The sequence below is a fragment of the Papio anubis genome, chromosome 5, assembly GCF_008728515.1.
Source record: "Papio anubis isolate 15944 chromosome 5, Panubis1.0, whole genome shotgun sequence".
Classification (NCBI taxonomy): Eukaryota; Metazoa; Chordata; class Mammalia; order Primates; family Cercopithecidae; genus Papio; species Papio anubis.
The window spans coordinates 133,109,212-133,124,109 of NC_044980.1; the positions used below are offsets into that span (position 1 = coordinate 133,109,212).

The 14,898-nt window shown below is 39.2% G+C and overlaps 1 protein-coding gene across 18 annotated transcripts in view; it reads left to right on the forward strand.

Moving 5' to 3' along the window:
* The window catches only part of LOC101003154 (ankyrin repeat and KH domain-containing protein 1), a 140,988-nt gene that overhangs the window by 19,242 nt on the left and 106,848 nt on the right, over positions 1-14,898 (forward strand). For 17 of the 18 annotated variants that reach the window (XR_002522773.1, XM_021939730.1, XM_021939746.1 and 14 more), the window contains exon 2: positions 14,502-14,655. Coding sequence is in view for 16 of the 18 variants with exons in the window: in XM_021939730.1 (XP_021795422.1) it covers positions 14,502-14,655 (154 nt within the window). In the remaining 2 variants the exon portion in view is untranslated. Of the gene's footprint in view, positions 1-12,548; positions 12,700-14,501; positions 14,656-14,898 lie in introns of those variants that run through there. The other variant, XM_021939741.2, reaches the window with a different exon arrangement.

Consider the following 14,898-nt stretch of genomic DNA (forward strand, 5'->3'; position numbering starts at 1 on the left):
AGACTATTTTTATCCCCCTTGAATTGTCTTGGCACCCTTTTCAAAAATCCGTTGACTACATGTGAGGGTTTATTTCTGGACTGTCTATTCTATTCATTGATCTATATGTCTCCCTATGCCAGTTCCACACTGTCTTGATTACTATAGCTTTTTGCAGTACGATTTGAAATGAGAAAGTGTAAGTCTGCTGACTTTGTTATTTTTCTTTTCTTTTTTTTTTTTTTTTTGAGACGGAGTCTCGCTCTGTCACCCAGGCTGGAGTGCAGTGGCCAGATCTCAGCTCACTGCAAGCTCTGCCTCCCGGGTTCACGCCATTCTCCTGCCTCAGCTTCCCGAGTAGCTGGGACTACAGGCGCCCGCCACCTCGCCCGGCTAGTTTTTTTATTTTTTAGTAGAGACGGGGTTTCACCGTGTTAGCCAGGATGGTCTCGATCTCCTGACCTTGTGATCCACCCGTCTCGGCCTCCAAAAGTGCTGAGATTACAGGCCCGAGCCACTGCGCCCGGCCGACTTTGTTATTTTTTATGGTTGTTTTGTTTATTCTGGGTTACTGGTTATATTCTTTTTCTCTTGATGTGGTCTTTAGGAGAGGTAGTAGGAGGTGTTTAATATGATGCAGAATTTGTGGTAATAAACAAATGATTCAACCCCCTCCTCCCCGCTTCCATAACATTCTATCTCTTGAAATTTCTGTACCTCTCTATATGCTACAGGTGGGGAGAAATTAATGTAATTTAAACCTGTGTTTTGCAGACTGCTAGGAGAGCAAGTTATAGTATCAGTGTTTGTTTTTCTTTTTTTACCCCGTGCATCCCCTCTTTCACAAAGCCTGAGTATACGTTTGAGAAGAAATAAGACCAAAGAGGAAGGAGATGGTTGGTTTGGGTAGTTGTCTTCTGAGTAGACTAGTCTTCAAGAAGAATATGGACAGAATTTCTTTTTCTAGGGCAATAAACAAATGGATAATTGGAATAAACTATAAAACATGGTAATTAGAGTTTTTACTTTTTTTTTTTTTTTTTTTTGAGACAGAGTATCGCTCTTTTCGCCCAGGCTGGAGTGCAGTGGCGTGGTCTCGGCTCACTGCAACCTCTGCCTCCTGGGTTCAAGCGATTATCCTGCCTTAGCCTCCTGGGTAGCTGGGATTATAGGGGCCGGCCACCATGCCCAGCTAATTTTTGTATTTTTAGTAGAGATGAGGTTTCACCATGTTAGCTAGACTGGTCTCAAGCTCCTGACCTCAAGTGATCCACCCACCTTGGCCTCCCAAAGTGTTGGAATTACAGGCGTGAGCCATCGTTCCCGGCCGAGTTTTTGCATCTTGTAACACCTTCTTAAGGGAGGTATACATTCAATGTTTAAGTAACATACAATTTGACTCCCAAGCCAGTATTATCACAGTCTTATCGCTTTCTCTAATGCTTCTAGTTTTGTTAGGTTACTAATTATTTCAACTCAATGAACAATAAGAATCTGTACTATATTTTGGTACCTATTTTACTTGGCACTTGACTGACAGGTTAACAATGAAAAGTTTATTTTCTTTTAGTTTGAAGAGACCATTATTTGAGGCTATACTTAAAATCATGGATTTGACCTATTACCAACCCCTCAACAGAATTTAGAATTATATGATGATATAGTATCATAAGTACTATTTTATATTATCTCCTTGTTGCTGATCTGTTGAAATTATTCACTCATTCTCTACAGAAGAAAATCTTGGTTAATTTGGGGTAGGACTTCTTCATGAACTCACATTTTGCATAACAGAATTATGTCCTTTAAAGGTTAGAGTCCTTAGTAGTTTAAGAATTCTGGTTGGTATTTTAGAGTGGATCGATTGATTGATTGAGATGGAGTTTCACTCTTGTCGCCCAGGCTGGAGTGCAGTGGCACGATCTTGGCTCATTGCAACCTCCGCCTCCTGGGTTCGAGTAATTCTCCTACCTCACCCTCTTGAGTAGCTGGGATTATAGGTGCCCACCACCATGCCTGGCTAATTTTTTGTATTTTTTTTAGCAGAGATGGGGTTTCACCATGTTGGGCAGGCTGGTCTCGAACTCCTGACCTGAGGTGATCTGCCGCCTCTGCCTCCCAAGGTGCTGGGATTACAGGCGTCAGTCACTGCTCCCTGCCTAGAGTGGATTTATTTATTCTCGATTATTTATTTAGAGCCTACTATTTGTTAAGCTTTGTGCTAGGCTTTGGACTATAAAGATGAAAAAATGTGTTCCCAGCCCTTGAAGACATCAGTCTTCTAGCACTTTGGGGGGCCGAGGCACTTTATGTTCTGGGCGGATCATGAGGTCAGGAGTTTGAGACCAGCCTGACCAACATGGTGAAACCCCGTCTCTACTAAAAAAAATTAGCCAGGCATGGTGGTGCGCACCTGTAATCCCAGCTACTCAGGAGGCTGAGGCAGGAGAATCACTTGAACCTGGGAGGTAGAGGTTGCAGTGAGCCAAGATCGCGCCATTGCACTCCAGCCTGAGTGACGGAGCGAGACTCCGTCTTGAGGGGGAAAAAAAAGACATTAGTCTTTTCAGAAATATTAATATTCCTGATAATGAAAAAAGAAGATAAATTATTGTTTATTTTTTGAGACAGGGTCTCACTCTTTCACCCAGGCTGGAGTGCAGTGGTGCGATCATGGCTCACTGCAAACTCTACCTCCTGGGTTCAAGCAATTCTCCCACCTCAGACCTCCCCTTCCATACCCTATCCCTGCAGCTGGGACTACAGGCATCCGCTACCACACTCAGCTAATTTTAAAATATTTTTTTTGTAGAGGTGAGGTCTTGATATCTAGGATGGTTTGGAACTCCTGGCCTTAAGTGGTTCTCCTACCTTGGCCTTCCAAACTGCTGGGATTAGAGGCATGAGCCACCATGCCTAGCCTATTTATTCAAATTATATTTGTCCTTCTAAACTCCTTTTAGATATTAATAAATTGTATTTGAGTGTTCTAGGCATTGTGCATTTTAATTGCATCACCTCATTTAATTTTCTCATGGTTCTGTGACAGTCCAAGATACCAAATTCAATGTGTGGATCATTGCCCTGTGTTAGTTGGATGGTCACTCTAAAGACTGATATTTGAGTGTCTTGCTTCAGGAGATTGATAGGCTCTAAGTGGCAGGTTTAAAGGGGCAGTAATTTAAAATGGAAGGATGCATAGTCCATCAGCATAAGATTGTCTTGTGCAATTTTTTGAGCAAAACCACAACTGCTCCTTATTATGTTCTGTAAACTCACCAAGCCTGTCGTGCTTCAGGGCCTTTGGCACTTCTAGTTCTCTCTGTCAGGTGCATTCTCCTCTTAGATATCCATGTGGCTTCCCTTTCACTTCTATTATGTTTCATTTAAGAGACCTTCCAACTATTAATACCTACTGTATGTATATTGCATAAACATCTCAGGCTTATTAATTCTAAAACTGAACTCTGAACTCATAATTTCCCCTTGCAGTCCACTATGATGAATGTGTCCCCCAAAGTTCTTGTGTTAGAAACTTGGTTCCTAGTGCAACAGTGTTAGGAGGTTGGGCCTAATAAGAGGTGACTGAGTCATCAGGGTTTCTCACGGGAACTGGTTAACTGGTTAACTATCCTGAGTGGCTTTATTATAAAACACATTTGGCCGCCTGTTTCGTTAGCTCTCTCTCCCTTGCTGTCTTGTCATTCTGTCACTCTTTTGGCCAAAACCCTTCCCATTTTTTAGATAAAGGATCCAAATTCCTTGGTATGGCAGACATAGTTATTTAGGATTTGGCATTGTCTATCTTTCCAACTATATCCTTATACTCTATTTGCTTTTTCTATTTTAGCCATACCAAATTGCTGTAATTCTTTGAACATATCAAGCTCTTATATACCCTGGTATATATACTTCCACTGCTTTGGCATCAAGAATAATAATAATAGCTACTATATTTATATATATATGTAATATATATATAGAGAGAGATGTATCACACACACCTCTATATATACACACACACTCATCTAGACAAGACAAGATCTTGTTCTGTCATCCAGGCTGGAATGCAGAGTCTTGATTGTGGTTCACTGTAGCCTTGAACTCCTGGGTTCAAGTCATCTTCCCGCCCCAGCCCCCCAAGTAGCTCTGACTACCACTGGTGCATGCTAGTATGTCTGACTATTTTTAATTTTATTTTTTGTAGAGATTATATGTTCAAAGAACTACAGCAATTTGGTATGACTAAAATATAAAAAGCAAATAGAATACAACAAAGATATAGTTGGAAAGATAGTCAAAGCCAAATCCTAAATAACTATATATGCCATACAAAGAAATTTGGATCCTTTACCTTAGAAATGGGAAGGATTTTGGCCAAAGGAGTGACATGATTGAACTGGCATTAGAGTTAGTGGGCTTGATAATGTTACATTTAATTTAAATTCCAAAGTTATTTTCTGACAATATGATTGTTAGGACAGCTGTAGATTTTCTGTTCACTACACTGGTTAGTATTTGTTTTAGTTATACTCTGTTGTTTAGAAGATTCACTTCATCCACTTTGGTGTAGTGAAAAGGGTGGAAGCTTTGTTGTCTGAAACACATAGCTTCAGATCCTCACATGGTTATGTGATCTTGGGCAAGTCACTTCACATTAAGTAGTTAAATTGGTTGAATAAAGTAATATATGGAAAAGGCTGATACATATGAGACATTTTATTAATAGTAGCCTATTACGTTTTTAAAGGCACTTAATACTAGATTTTATTTATTTATTTATTTATTTTGAGACGGAGTCTTGCTCTGTCGCCCAGGCTGGAGTGCAGTGGCCGGATCTCAGCTCACTGCAAGCTCCGCCTCCCAGGTTTATGCCATTCTCCTGCCTCAGCCTCCCGAGTAGCTGGGACTACGGGCTCCCGCCACCTCGCCCGGCTAGTTTTTTGTATTTTTTAGTGGAGACAGGGTTTCACCATGTTAGCCCATGTTGGGATGGTCTCGATCTCCTGACCTCGTGATCTGCCCGTCTCGGCCTCCCAAAGTGCTGGGATTACAGGCTTGAGCCACCGCGCCCGGCCAATAGTAGATTTTTAAAAAGAGTTTTCCTTCTCCTGTTTTCAGTTAGAGATTTCAAAAGATGCCGGGCGCAGTGGCTCACGCCTGTAATCCCAGCACTTTGGGAGGCCGAGGCGGGTGGATCACAAGGTCAGGAGATCGACACCATCCTGGCTAACATGGTGAAACCCTGTCTCTACTAAAAATACAAAAAATATTAGCCGGGCATGATGGTGGGCGCCTGTAGTCCCAGCTACTCTGGAGGCTGAGGGAAGAGAATGGCATGAACCCGGGAGGCGGAGCCTGCAGTGAGCTGAGATCAGGCCACTGCACTCCAGCCTGGGTGACAGAGCGAGACTCCGTCTCAAAAAAAAAAAAAAAAGATTTCAAAAGATAATAGATTCTGTGTTAAAGCTATAGTTTAAAAATGAAGTTTTTGTGTTCGAGCAAAGTGGGGATAATTTTCTTCAGCCTTAACTTATATTTAGGAAAAGCATGATGGTTCTTTCCTGTGCTACGTGAAGCTAACCAATTTTGGAAAACCCAAGATATGATTTCTGTTTTTTATTATTTTTTATTAAGACAGGGTCTTGCACTTTTGTCCAGGCTGGAGTGCAGTGGTGTGATCATGGTTCATGCAGTCTCCACCTTCTCCAGCTCAAATGATCTTGCCGCCTCAGCCTCCGAAGTAGCTGGGATTGTAGGATTGTAGGTATGCACCACCATGCCCAGCTAATTTTTGTTTCTTTTGTATAGACAGCGTTTCACCCTGTTGCCCAGGCTGGTTTCTGACTCCTGGGCTCAAGCAGTTTGCCCACCTTAGCCTCGTTAAGTACTGGGATTACAGGCATGAGCCACCGCCCCAGGCCTCTTTTTGTTTTTTGAGAAGGGGAGATTGTGAGTCTGAGATTGGGTGGAAATAAAGTTTTCATTGTAGAAAGAATCTTGAGAAGCTTTTATGTTAATGAATATAGCCTTTTTATTCCAGTATTTCAAGATATTGTTGCTGAGCATATTAGGCCTTTTTGTAACAACAAATCTCACTCCTAAGTTTGTCATTATTTGGTGCTAAATTACAACAGTATTACTTTCTTCCTTTGAGTGAATCTTGGGATGGTTATGGTGGTTGCTACTGCTGGAATTTTGGAGTACTGTGTGTTTTGCAAAAAGGAATTGTTATGTCCTTCAGTAATTACCTGTTGGAACAATGGCTCATCCTTTTTGCTGTTCTGAGTAGAGATCAACAATAGCATTCCAAAATGGTGCTGATCCTGACTTAAAGTGTAGGGCTCACATTGGGTCGGGGAAGGATAAGACATGTTGGCCTATTCAGATATACATGAGAAAAAGAGGACTAGCGAGTACATGTTTTAAAAATGTATATTTTGGATGTTTAAAATACCTTCCCATTTTAAATGATCAAATCTGAATTTCTTAAGAGAGCTTCTTTTTTTGAGACAGAGTCTCTCTCTGATGCCCAGGCTGGAGTGCGGTGGCATGATCTTGGCTCACTGCAACTTCTGCCTCCTAGGCTCAAGCGATCCTCCTGCCTCAGGCCCCCTAGTAGCTGGGACTACAGGCGCACACCACCACCCCTGGCTAATTTTTGTATTTTTGGTAGAGACAGGATTTTGCCATGTTGTCCAGGCTGCTCTCGAACTCCTAACCTCAGGTGATCTGCCCGCCTCAGCCTCCCAAAGAGCTGGAGTTATAAGGTATGAACCACTGTGCCCAGCTGGGAGCTTCATTTTTGAAGGTTGGTGAGGAGAGGTAGAATGAGATAAAGGTTTAGTCTTTCCTTGAACTTTTTCATAGCTCCAGTTGAAATTCATAAGAGTGATGATGACTACTCTTTGTTTCGTTTTTTTTTTTTAAATTAACCAGACTAGAATATTCTTTTTATTTTTATTTTTATTGAGACGGAGTCTTGCTCTGTTGCCCAGGTTGGAGTGCAGTGTCGCGATCTTGGCTCACGGCAACCTCCGCTGCCTGGGTTCAAGCGATTCTCGCACGTCAGCCTCCCGAGTAGCTATTACTACTGGCATGCACCACGACGTCTGGCAAATTTTTTTGTATTTTTAGTAGAGACATGCTTTCGCCATGTTGGCCAGGCTGGTCTCGAACTCCTGACCTCAGGTGATCCACTAGCCCCACCCCCAGAGCTCGGTGGATAGACGGGAGCGGGCCCCCATGCCCGCCCTAAAATTTTTTTTTTTTTTTTTTTTGAGACAGAGTCTTGCTCTGTTGCCCAGGCTGAAGTGCAGCGGCACGATCTCGGCTCGCTGTAACCTCCACCTCCCGGGTTCAAGCAATTCTCCTGCCTCAGCCTTGCGAGTAGCGGGGACTACAGGTGTCCGCCACCACACCCGGCTAATTTTTATATTTTTAGTAGAGACGGGGTTTCACTATATTGGCCAGGCTGGTCTCGATTTCCTGACCTTGTGATCTGCCCGCCTTGGCCTCCCAAAGGGCTGGGATTACAGGCGTGAGCCACCGCGCCCGGCCTGGCCTAGAATATTCTTTTTTTTTTTTTTTGAGAGGGAGTCTTGCTCTGTCGCCCAGGCTGGAGTGCAGTGGCCGGATCTCAGCTCACTGCAAGCTCCGCCTCCCGGGTTTACGCCATTTTCCTGCCTCAGCCTCCCGAGTAGCTGGGGCTACAGGCGCCCGCCACCTCGCCCGGCTAGTTTTTTTTTTTTTTTTTTTTTTTTGTATTTTTTAGTAGAGATGGGGTTTCACCATGTTAGCCAGGATGGTCTCGATCTCCTGACCTCGTGATCCGCCCGTCTCGGCCTCCCAAAGTGCTGGGATTACAGGCTTGAGCCACCGCGCCCGGTCAGAATATTCTTAAAGGATACCAGAAATGAAATTGTGGCTACTAATATTTGACTCTCTAACTCAAAATATAAATTTTTTTAACATGTTAAAAGTAAAAATTTCATAATCCAATTCCAAAGGCTCTGTGGAAAACAATGTATTTTTCATTTATATTTAAGAGCTTGGCTGGTGTTCTTTTTTTGTTCCCTGCATTGTATGACCACAGGACTGGAGAATACATAAACAAATATATGTAATGTACATGTTTTATGATAGAATATTATTTTTTACCATTAATAACTTATTTTCTCTGTTAGCAATTACTATTTCTAGAAATACAGTCTGAGAGAAGTTAACAGTTATTGACCAGTGTAATATGAGATTTTATTATTTTATTATTATAGTATAAGACTTAAAGCATATTACTATTATTGGAAGTTTTAATTATAGTGCTACATAGAAATTGTTTTAAAGTGGAAGTGAGTTTTGGTTAAATCGTAGCTGGATTAATAAATGATTTTTCAAACTAGACTTTGGCCGGAGTGACTGACTGTTCTTTTAGGTGATAATAGCTGAGTCTGTGGTAATCTCCCTTAGTAACTGTTGCATCCAGGGGTTCATTTCTGAAATGTCAAAATGGAATAAAAATGGGACACAATGCTTCTTCCCCTTCTCCCTACCGCTCCCTTTTGTTTGTTTTATTTGAAGCTAAAAACCACACTCCCACACTCCTTGTTATATTTTATTTTATTTTATTTTAAGGCAAGAAGGAAAAATAACCTTTTGAGAAGGAAGACAAAGGTTTTTGCCTTTAGTATTTCAGGAGATATAAGGGAAAAACAGGTAGTTTTTGATGGACCATATTCCTTTACCACTCTTTTTCCTCCACCCTTTATTCTTGTATCTAGTCACAGAGGTAGGAAAAAAGATTCTTCGGTGTTTAGAACTTGCCTTTGGCAAAAAATAATACTGCTATAAGTGGATGTATTTCTTTGCTGCTGAATGTAGCTACTGATTAGAGATGAGCTATGTAACAGTATCATTAGGCAATAAAAACATTGCTGTGATGTTTTAGCTATACGTAAGAAAGTATAAGGCTTTTATATTCATTTGCTTGATGAAGACTAATTTCATTAGACATACTATTATTTTGGGCTTATCTGTTATATATAGACATGGTTTCTGTACTCTATCACCAAGCCTTTTGTATTAAGTATACAGAATGTATACAGAATTTGTCATATTTAATATATCTCCATGTAGCTATAAATGGTTTCCATTTTTTTTTTTTTTTTTTTTGACAGAGTCTCACTCTGTCGCCCAGGGCCCAGGTTGAAGTGGAATGGCATGATCATGGCATATAGCAGCCTCAACCTCCTGGGCTCAGGCGATCCTCCCACCTCAGTTTCCTGAGTAGCTGGAACCACAGGCACACGGCCACCATGCCTGGCTAATTTTTAAAAATTATTTTTCATAGAGACAAAGGCTCACTGTGTCGCCCAGGCTGGTCTTGAACTCTTGGGCTCAAGCAGTCCTCCTCCCTCCGTCTCCCAAAGTGTTGGGATTACAGGCATGGGCCACGTGCACCCAGCCAGCTATATTTTGAAGTAATGCTAATACAATCTGAATTGTAAGACTATGTTTCAGCAGATTTATTAGGTAAGATATTTGTGAACTGCCAAAAGTAATCTCTCAGATATTTCCAAAATAATAAGCATAATGGGATATTTTGTCCTTTTATTGATTCCATATTGAGACAGACATTTTTAAAGTTATAAAGAGGGTGGGACAAAGGAAACAGTAGTGCTTTTTGGGAAATCTGATTGACACAAATGTATTCATATCATTTATCTATATGATTTTGTATTAACTATAACTCATTCTGGGTTTTTTCCCACAAGTATTGTGGCTATTTAAAATTTTATCATATGGGTCAGATCTTAGATGTAAAATGCCTAAAACCACACTCAGAAGTTCAAGTTAGGGTGCTGATAAAATGCATCATATTAGATTCTCAGTATGATTCTTCCACTTTGAAAAGGTAGAGAAAATAGACACTGTGGTGAGGGACAGGACAAAAGAATTGTAATTACACAGAATCATGTTCTAAAAATTATATTTGTATGGTGGTTTATTGTTTCAAAATGCTTTTACCTTCATTACCTCATTTCAGGATTTCAATAGCACTGTAAGGTAGGTAGGACAGATAGCATCTTTGTTTATTGAGGAAGAAATGGAATGTCAGAAAGGTTGAGTATTATGTCTGAATTTACACACAATGCCTGATAGAACTGGCACTTGAACCTAATTCTCTTGATCTCCAGTGTAATGTTCTCTCTGTCTTATTGCCTAATTGAAACTTGAGTTTACATCCACTGTAAGACATAGAATTAACTCAGTAAATTGTCTTATGCATTATATTTTCAGAGAAGTTATAAGCCTCTGAAGCAAGGGACACATCACCATTTTGTGTTTTTCTTCTGAAATTGATTCTTCCCAAGCACTTAGGAATGTGCCATCTTATTTATGTGATACTAACATTATTGTCACCCAAGAAGTCATTGCTACTGGTTCTTTCTCTCTCTGATGGTGGTAATCAGGCAGGCAATGAACAATCTGTCACCTTTTATATGGTCTACTCAAATCTATTCCCAGTTGTTCTTTCTAGCCTAATGCCATAGTTGTATTCTAGGTACCTTATATCTTTTAAAAATTGAGATATAATTCATATGCCATAAGCTACAGCATTTTAAAGTCTACATTTCAGTGATTTTTAGCATATTTACAAGGTTGTGTAGCAATCACTACTATCTAATGCCAGAACAATTTTCATCAATCCAAAAAGAAACTTCAGACTCATTTACAGTCGCTCCTATTCTTCCCTTCTCCTCTCCCCAGGCAACCTATTATTGTCTTTCTCTATGGATTTGCCTATGCTGGACATTTATATAAAGGGGATCATATACTGGGACCTTTTGTGTCTCCTTTCTTTCACTAAACATAATGTTTTCAAGGTTCATCTATATCATGTACTTGTTCTTTCTGATGGCTGCGTAATATTCAATTGCATGGATATAGATCACATTTTGTTCATCTACTGATGGATATTTGGGTTGTTTCTACTTTTTGGCTGTTATAAAGAACGCAACTATGAACATTTGTGTTTGAGTTTTTGTATGAACATGTATATTTTTAATTCTCCTAGGTGTATACCTAAGAAGTAGAATTATTGGGTCATATGGTAATTCTATGTTTAACTTTTGAAGAACTATCAAACTGTTTCCATGGTGGCTGCACCACTGTTTCCACCAGCAATGCAGAAAGACCTTATATTAATTTCTTTTCTTTTTTTTTTTTTTTTTTAGAGACAGTGTCTTGCTCTATCATCCACGGGGAATGCAGTGGTACAATCATAGCTCAGTGTAACTTTGAACTTCTGGGCTCAAGTGATCCACCTCAGCCTCATGAATAGCTGGGACTACAGTTTTCTGCCACGATGCTAGGTTAATTGAAAATTTTTTGTAGAGACAAGGTCTCACTAGGTTCCCAAGCTGGTCTTAAACTCCTGGCCTCAAATGATCCCACCACCCTGGCTTCCCAAAGTGCTGGGTTTATAGACATGAGCCACTGCTGGGCTCGTACCTTATATTTTTTTAGTGGACCATTCATCTCCAAGCCCCACCCCCTCCTCCCCCCAAAAATACGAGTGCAGTGCCACAATCTCAGCTCACTGCAACCTCTGCCTCCTGGGTTCAAGCGATTCTTGTGCCTTAGCCTCCCATATAGCTGATTACAATCATGTGCCACCACACCCAGCTAATTTTGTACTTTTAGTACAGACAGGGTTTCGCCATGTTGGCCAGGCTAGTCTCAAACTCCTGGCCTCAAGTGATCTGTCCGCCTTGGCTTTCCAAAGTGTGGAATTACAGGTGTGAGCCACCACACCCGGCCTCCAAGCCTATTTTTTATTTCATTTTCTGCCTCTATCTGATAATATACTTCCTCTTCTGCCCACCTCTACCCCTATGTCTAACTACCTATTGAAATTCTGTGCATCCTTCAAAGCCTAATTCAAATGCTACTTCTTGTGCAAAGCCTTCACAGGTTACTAGGGCTGGAAGTGATTTCTCCCTCATTAGTGCATATAGTTGTATCATTTCTTTCTCTTTGAGGCCTTTTGTAATAGTTGTTAGAGTCTTTATTATTTCTTCTACCACATTTTTGTATTATCATAGTGAGAGAGATATATATATCTAAAATGGGCCTTTAGTAAATATTGGATAAATGAATGAGAGACTACTGGAAATCCTTAACTTGGCTTTTTAAAATGTTACAGGAGACATATAATATTTATAAAATTGGAATATTAATATCTGAATACCATTTTAAATAATTTTATAATTTTTCCACTGGAATGATGTTTTTACCTGTCCTCCCAACTGGCAGGTATGTATATCTACAAATATCTCCTAATTTCTTGGCCTTGCATTAAGCTGTTGTATGAGCAGTTGCCTTTCAAGGTCATTTGACAACTGGTTGCCTGCATTTATCTATTGGATCTGGCATCTTTGTCTGTAGTTACATGTTAAAGAAGCTGTGTTACAGTACAGCTCAATGTTTTTAGGTCTGAAGTTAAAGATTCATTTTGTAAAATTATAGTACATCATTAGATAATAAAATAAATCTAAATTATTTTAACTTTACTGTCTTTATTAGGCTATATTTATTTGGTGTCCATTGTGAAAATTGATGACCAACTAGCCAGATATGCCAAATAATGTAGTCCAGATACTGTGATCCTTTGTTTATAAATGTGTGATATCCTAGTGGTTAAAAGCATGGACTCTGTAGGTATGTGGCCTGAGTTTGAAACCTTACTTTTTTTATTTGTTAGCTGTGTGACTTTGAAGAAGTACTTAATCTTTCTGTTCCTGATGTTTTTCTCTATCTACAAATATGTTAACTTTCCCTGGCTATACATATTTACATATTACAGTAATATATATGTAGTGTATATATTATACAAATTATATATGCCATACATGTTATATGTGTATATGTATATATATACATTACATATAATATGTAAATAATATACATATTACATATTATTCATGAGTACTCATGTTCATATTTACATATATACACATATATACATTTAGCAAAATAAGAATCATACTATTTTGAATCTTGTGCATTTTACTTAATTTTATTAATACTCTCATATGCCATTAAATATGCTTCAAAAACATTTTTTTTTTAATTTTTTATTTCTTCTCACAGCTGAACCAGTGGTCACAAAAACATTGTTTTTAATGACTGCATAGTAGTCCATCATGTAAATGTATAGCATGTATTTACCAAATTCTATATTATAGTTTTTCCTCATTTTTGGAATTTCAGTTAATGCTGCAGTGAACATCCTTGCACATTAATTTTTGTCTGGCTTTCAGATAATTTTTTAGTGAGTTTTTAAAGGTATTTGATACACATTTCCAAATTGTAGGATTGTATATTAATTTTATTTAAGAAAATTCATTTTGAATTAATTTTATTTGAAATTGGAGCGTTACATGTTTATTTTTGTAAGTTGATTTTTGCTCATACATTCATTCATTTCGACAAATATGTATTAAATTCATACTATGTGCCAGGTATTCATAGGCCCAAAGTATAGCACTGTAAACAAAGTACAGTTTTTAATCTCATGGAGTGTTCCTGTCTAAAGGACTCCAGGTATCAGTGGGTTAGTTTTTGTTTTCCCTTATTTCAGAGTCAGAATTGAATAAATTATTTAGAAAAGAGGAAAACTTTTCTCTTAATGACCTATCTATGCTATCAAGTTTTTTGTTGTTGTTGTTTTTTGTTGTTGTTGTTGTTGTTTATATTCTATCTAGTCTATATGGATTTTCTCAGGATTACGTTCGTGTACTTGTTTCAATAAAAAGTAAATGCTTTTATTTTTATTTTTTGAGATGAAGTTTTTGCTCTATTGCCCAGTCTGGAGTGCAATGGCATGATCTCGGCTCACAGCAACCTGCATCTTCTCCTGGGTTCAAGCAATTCTTCTGCCTCAGCCTCCTGAGTAGCTGGGATTACAGGCATCCCCCACCACGCCCGGCTAATTTTTGTATTTTTAGTAGAGATGAGGTTTCACCATGTTGGCCAGGATGGTCTCACAAACTCTTGACCTCATTACAGGTGTGAGCCACCGTGCCCAGCCCCTGCTGTTTTTTGGTATTATTATTATTATTGTTATTTTTTAATAGATACGGGGTTTCACCTTGTTGCCCAGGCTGGTCTCAAACTCATGAGCTCAAGCGATCTGCCCATCTAGCCCTCCCAAAGTGCTAGGATCACAGGCGTGGGCCACTGTGACTGGCCTTAATATTGCTTTTCATGCTCTGTATTAGTCACAGAAGATACAATGCTCTTGAGGAAACTTTAGTGTATGTGTGTTATACCTGTAGTCATGTCTGAAGGTAAACAGTCACAATGTCCTTTGAAGTCCATTCCCATACTCCCTTGTTTCTATAATAATTTTTCTGCTTATATTTAAGTTCTAATTAAGAAGTCATATTACCTTAAATTGTAGTTATTCTAATCATATTGATATCAGTTTCATGGATATTGCATCTTTATTTCATTAATAGGTTGAATCATTTATTTTGGACCAAGAAGATCTGGATAACCCAGTGCTTAAAACAACATCAGAGATATTCTTATCAAGTACTGCAGAAGGAGCAGACTTACGCACTGTGGATCCAGAGACACAGGCACGACTAGAAGCATTGCTGGAGGCAGCAGGTACTTTATTTTTTGTTTTATCTTTTTCATCTGTTTAAAAGTCTAGATCTCTTTACAGAGTTACGTGGGATTACCCCAAAATTCTATGACATTATACAAAATTTAAAATCTCTAAAATTTATTTTTCTTTTTATCTCCCGAAGAAAATGTTCACATTTTGTATTTCTGGGCTCAACTCTCATATTTGTAAGGTATTAAGATAATCAGCATCCTGGCGCAGTGGCTCATGCCTGTAATCCCAGC